This window comes from Rhinopithecus bieti, unplaced genomic scaffold, assembly GCF_001698545.2.
Source record: "Rhinopithecus bieti isolate Rb0 unplaced genomic scaffold, ASM169854v2 scaffold_13398, whole genome shotgun sequence".
NCBI classification, from domain to species: domain Eukaryota; kingdom Metazoa; phylum Chordata; class Mammalia; order Primates; family Cercopithecidae; genus Rhinopithecus; species Rhinopithecus bieti.
Window position 1 is genome coordinate 41,017 of NW_016807392.1, and position 6,389 is coordinate 47,405.

Here is a 6,389-nt window from a genome sequence, read left to right on the forward strand (position 1 = left end):
TGGGAGAGAGAGAGGGGTTATTTATAAAATAGCTCTTTCAATACTGTCACTTCACATTAATCCATCTGAAAGAAAAGCGAAATTTGTTTCATTGCTGTGGGAATTTCTCATTTTATCTAATCTCATTATAGTATCGATATCTCATAGGCTCTTAGAAGGTCGTTTATGCTAAGTTTCTTGTAATTAAGAAATCTCATCTTTAGCATCTAAGACAGATATGCAGCCTCTGAACACTGTAGTGTTGGGAATCTTACCCCTCTCAGGGCAGTTTGTTTCACTGTTTCATATTCTCTGGTTCTCAGAAAACTTTTTATTTGAGTTACAAGTTCCTTGATGAAAGAGATTATTTTATTCATCTGTATATCCCTGACACTGACTTGCACACAGTACAGTAGGTACTTAATTAATAGTTAAGTTATATTGAGTAGCCATTTACTTTCTCTAACTTTCCACATTGGTTTTAATCTTACAGATCAACAAAGAACTGTGTTCTTTTCTATTTGATAGACTTTCCCATATGCAGATGTCACCATTGTGTCTGTCTTTAGCCATTGCTTCTCTAGGCACTGTGAGAATTTGTAGATCTCTAACCACCCTGGTCATCTTGGTTTATTATCCACTCTTAAAATATGATGCCAAGGTTGGAATTCAGCCCTTATATTAGATCAAGTAGAGTGAGACAACTAATGGTGGATTAATGCCCCTTTTTATGTAAAGACTCTTGGCTAAGGACTGAAATAAAGAAAAATATGGATTAGGAAGCCGTTTCTCAGACTCCAGAACATTGTAGTGTCAGTTTTGTCTGTTGACTGTTAAATTATATTTTCTAGCTGATAATAGGGTAAAATTGGTAATGCTGCCAAATCCTGGTTTATGCTACTTTGGATGTTTAATAATATCTTGTATTTAACTCTTGGCAGTTTACTTAATGCTTTCACATATATGATCATATGTAATCCTTAAGGTAGGTATTATTATTCTCATTTTGCAGATGGAAAAACATAATTTCCCCAAAGTTATATGACTAGAAAAGTAGCAGAATCTAGGTCTTTCTGTTTCCACCAACTTTTCCAACTCTGCCATACCTACGTTTCCAGAAGGTCTCATTTGAACATTTCTCTTTATTTGAAGGGATATATGCTTGTCATGTTGATATTTATTGTTTACCCCTTTCATCTGTTTCTAATTCATACACTTAACTACAGTTACCATAGTCAATGTTACTCTTCCTTCTATATTAGCTACCTTTATTTCATTTGACAAAACAAAACAAAACAAAACAAAAAAAAAGCAGATTGTACAGATTCTTCTCAATCACCAAGGAAGAACTAATTTTAAACCTACTTTCAAATAAAATAAACTGTCTTTGTGTCTAAACTTGGTGTACCACTATGTTTTGGAACTTTGGAGGTAAATTGTGATTTATAAGGCAAGTTTTGATTCTTCCTGGTGGCTTTTGCTTTCTTATGTTTCTGCAGCCTTGATGTACTTGATTTTGATAAAACTGTTTGGAGTCATTAAACCCCTTGTTGTTGTTTGTTGTGTATAGCTTGGCATGGTGGAATGGATTGAACCTCCTAAACGAGAACGCAAAGCAAACTACGCAGTGGATGCCTACTTTAGAGAGGCTTTGCGTGTCAGCGAGCCAAAGATTCCAAAGGTAAAACTGTACAAGGCCAGTTTTTATGTCCTAAAGTAGATTTCTCTTGCAACATGATCTATGGGTCAGGTTTACTTATATCATTGCCAAATCATAGTCTCTAAAATAGAACAGTGCAAAAAAGTATTTGATTTGGTCCAGCCATATAAATGGATTTTATTGTGTTTATTGTTACATATATAACAGAAATAGCAAAAGATAAGTAAGTTTACTTCCTGTACTGAAAAGAACTATATATAATATATTTTCCTCTCATAGGCTCCACGGCCTCCAAAACAGCCAAATGTTCAGGATTTTCAATTTTTCCCACCACGCTTATTTGAGCTCCTGGAAAAGGAAATTCTTTATTATCGGAAGACAATAGGCTATAAGGTATTTTTTCCATTTTTTAGATTAATATAATATTTAAAAATAATTTAATCTGTTAATCTAGACTAGAAGGTGTTGCATTTTAATTTGAGAGACTGTAACAGTAAATCACAACAGTGATGTTTTTAAAACCAAAGAGGAAGTTTAACTAGATGTAAAACATCTAACTACTCAATCACCAGTACAGTCATCACTAAATGAGATTAATGAAGAATTATGCAATATTTCAAAATAGTAATAACAACATATTATTTTTATAATGCCAGTCTTTGAATAAAGAATATGTAGAGAGAACAGTAGGTGTGCAGTTAAAAGCAAATATTAATATATGATAGGAAATTTTTGATCATTTCCTTAATAGGTCCAAGAAATAGTATTTCTGTCTTCATTGCTTATAGGTTGCTGAAAGCCTTGCTGGTGGGTAGTAGATTGTAGTCACTTAGGTGTTAAAGATAATGATAAACATGATAGTGAATTATACAATTTTAAAATGATCGTTTGGTATTTGGAATTCTTATTTATATAGGTAGATAGAATCCTAGTTTTCATGAGTGAAATTTAATATGTCACACTAAATCTGTCGTATTGAGAGAGTAAGCATACCAGGTAATTTCTGTATGTTGAAATTGACTTCCTAGTGAATGGAGAGAGATGACCAAAGGTATAATAATCACTAATATTAAAAAATTATAAAATACTGGCCGGGCGCAGTGGCTCATGCCTGTAATCCCAGCACTTTGGGAGGCTGGCAGGAGGATCACTTGAGGTCAGGAGCATGAGACCAGCCTTGCCAACATGACAAAACCCTGTATCTACTAAAAATACAAAAATTAGCTGGGTGTGGTGGCAGGCGCCTGTAATCCCAGCTACTCGGGAGGCTGAGGCAGGAGAATCGCTTGAACCTGGGAGGTGAAGGTTGCAATGAGCTGAAATCGCGCCACTACACTCCAGCCTGGGTGACAGAGGGAGACTCTGTCTCAAAAATAAAATAAAATAAAATAAATAAAATATTAACACTATTTTAATTTTATGAAGTGTTCTGTTTTATGAATTAACAGCTGTGTTTTAAATTTTATTTTGTAAACCTTTATCACAACTGGAACTGTGACCCATTATTTTAATTAGTAGCTGGAGTGTGCCTAGAAAAGCTCCACGTATATAAGATACTTATATCTTAACTCATTTATATTTTGGAACTAGAGTAGATCTTTAGGGTGAGCATTCACATAAGACATAAAACTAGTTTCAAAGAAAGTGAAAACAGTGATACACCAGAAGAAACAGGTAAGTTATAGGTTCAAATGCAAAATAAAAATAGGAAAATTAATAATTATTAACAATAATTATTATTTAATAATGAAGTAGTTACCTTATGAGGTAAACAAATACATATCTCATTAAGGTTTATAATAATTATAGGTTTAGAATATTATTTTCTGTTACTTTCATTAACTGTTATTAGTGAGACTTGAAAGGAGAATTAATTGAAATGTTAGACCTCAGTAATAAATCAAATATTTGCATAGAATATTTTATGTTACAAAGTGCTTTAACACATACTGAGGTCTAACAACCTCATGAAGTAGGTGTTCCTAACAACCTCATGAAGTAGGTGTTATTATCATCGCCATTTAATAGGTGAGGAAACTGAAGTTCAGAGAGGTTAAAGGACCTTGTTCAAGGTCATGGAGCTAACAGGGTTGCCATGGGTCCTGGTCTCACAACCAGTTTCTCAGTATTCAGATGTTCTGTTTATTTCACTCAGACATTCTGGGCTCTTTCTGCATGTGATGAAACCCTGCTTCTTTCTGCAGTCCTAAATAAGGACTGTGTTTACATTGGTGTGGCATGACATTTGGGAGTTGGGCCAAGTGGTAGTCGAGTAGCAACAATTAAAAAAATCATCTCTGATATAACTTTAATGCTCCTTCTTCGGAGATACTGAAATTTTGTTCCCCATGATAATTTAGTGCCCACCACATTCTGGCCACGGGTCTGGTTTGAATATGAACAGTGCCTTTCTTTACAGGCAGTTTGTGGTTAGGGGTGAAGTCTTACAGTGACTCTTTGGGTGGTGGCCAGCTGTAAGGAGATGGAGAAGAGGAAATCTCAGAAGATAGAGGAATGAAGGGACAGCTATTAAGGGTGGTAGAAAGGAAGGGGAAGAGGAGGAGGAGGTGTAAGTATTATAGAGGAAAGGGATGAATAGGGAGGGGGAGATGAATGGCATGGAATTTGTGCTATTGCACCTTACTGTTTGCTCTTCCTCACTTCCCTGAAAGAAGCAAGAGGAGAGGGAAAAGAGTAAAAGGAGGACCTTTTACAGAGTTTAATACCTATTTATTGAGCACTCCTCTGTGCCAGGTACTGGGCCAAGCACTTGGGATAAAGCAGTGAATAAGACAGTCTTTCACCTCGTGGAGCTTACATTCTAATAGGGGAGATAAGCATTAGATACTACAGTATAATGGTGGTGGCATTTGTGTGGTTCTGTGCTTACAAGGGGTGCTAATGAAGGGAATATAACATGGGTATCTTATGTGGACTGGGAGATCAGGGAAGCGTTCCCTAAGGAAGTGTCATTTAAGCTGAGTTTCCAGAGATGTGAATGAGCTAAGTGAAGTGTGGGATAGAAAAGCTGAGGCAGGTGGCACCTCATATGCCAAGGTCTTGAGGTGGGAAGGAGGATGGCTCCTTCTGGGAGCTCTAAGAAAGCCAGTGTTGTTAGGGACTGTTAAGAAAGAAGGTGACTTGAGATGAGGCTGCTAAGTGGGTAGAGTCAAATCATATGGAGGGCTTTGTAGGTCATATTAATGTAGTTGAACTTTAGTTTTAGAGTAAAGAAAACCCACTGAGATGTTTTTAAGGCAGGGAAGTGGGTGGGCGGGTGGTAAAGTAATACTAATAGCAGATACTTAGTCCTTACATGTGTTATTTATTGTTCCAAGTTATTTATAAATGTTAGCTCATTATCCTTCTAACAGCCCTTGAACTACATCCTTATTTTACAGATGAGGAAACTGAAGCATAGAAAAGTTGAGTCATTTGCCCTGAATAATTTGCTTAAGGTCATACAGCTTATAAATGGTCAATTATGATCAGATTTACATTTTTTTTTTTTTTTTTGAGACGGAGTCTGGCTCTGTCACCAGGCTGGAATGCAGTGGCGCGATCTTGGCTCATTGCAACCTCTGCCTCCCGGGTTCAAGGGATTCTCCTGCCTCAGCCTCCCAAGTAGCTGGGACTACAGGCGCATGCCACCATGCCCAGCTAATTTTTGTATTTTTAGTAGAATTGGGGTTTCACTGTGTTGGCCAGGATGGTTTAGATTTCTTGATGTCTTGATCTGCCCACCTCGGCCTCCCAAAGTGCTGGGATTACAGGTGTGAGCCTCCGCACCTGGTCCAGATTTACATTTTTAAAAGATCACTTTGACCGCGATGCAGAGAATGGCAGGTTTATCCAAGGAAACCAGCCAGGAGGCTGTTGAAGTATCAGAATGAGAGAAGATGGTGGTGACTTGGACTGCGGTGGTAGTGGTGGAAGGAGAACCAGTCCCCTACTCCTCTACTCCTAGCCTTGTGCTCTCTTCAGCCGCATCCTAGATTGCTTCCGTATTGTCTTAAGACTTGCCTTGATCCTCCCTATGCATGCTTAGCTGAGGATTTACGAGACAAATAAGAATACCTTCTGGATATTGGTTCTTTCTGGACCTTGTCTCTTCCATTCTTTTTTTTTTTTTTTTTTTTGAGACGAGGAGTCTTGCTCTGTCGCCCAGGCTGGAGTGCAGTGGCTGGATCTCAGCTCACTGCAAGCTCCGCCTCCCGGGTTTACGCCATTCTCCTGCCTCAGCCTCCTGAGTAGCTGGGACTACAGGCGCCCGCCACCTCGCCCGGCTAGTTTTTTTGTATTTTTTAGTAGAGACGGGGTTTCACCATGTTAGCCAGGATGGTCTCGATCTCCTGACCTCGTGATCCGCCCGTCTCGGCCTCCCAAAGTGCTGGGATTACAGGCTTGAGCCACCGCGCCCGGCCAGGTGGTTTTTTGTTTGAGTTCAGAGAATAGACAGATTAGCAGGCATGTTAATCATCTTAAAAAGCTCCCTTTTAAGGATGATGTGATATGTAACCATTAGACATATCTTCTCAAGGCATAGCTAACATTGCTTTATTTCCTGTCATACCTTCAGAAAACTCATCAGGGCCACAAAGTGAATGGAACACTAGTTTATCCTCAAATGAACAAAACAAAAGTGCTTTAGTGAAGTTACCTGGTATTCTGTATACACAGATTCTGAAAAGGGACTCTTTCCCCGTTTTCTGCCTGAAGGATTGTTAGCCAAGGGGAGATAGGTGATGCC

The 6,389-nt window shown here is 38.2% G+C and overlaps 1 protein-coding gene across 1 annotated transcript in view; it reads left to right on the forward strand.

Moving 5' to 3' along the window:
* Positions 1-6,389, forward strand: part of LOC108535569 (probable global transcription activator SNF2L1) — a 61,549-nt gene that overhangs the window by 24,566 nt on the left and 30,594 nt on the right. Inside the window, 2 exon segments of the mRNA XM_017881648.1 lie at positions 1,550-1,660; positions 1,919-2,032. Of these exon segments, the coding sequence (XP_017737137.1) occupies positions 1,550-1,660; positions 1,919-2,032 (225 nt within the window).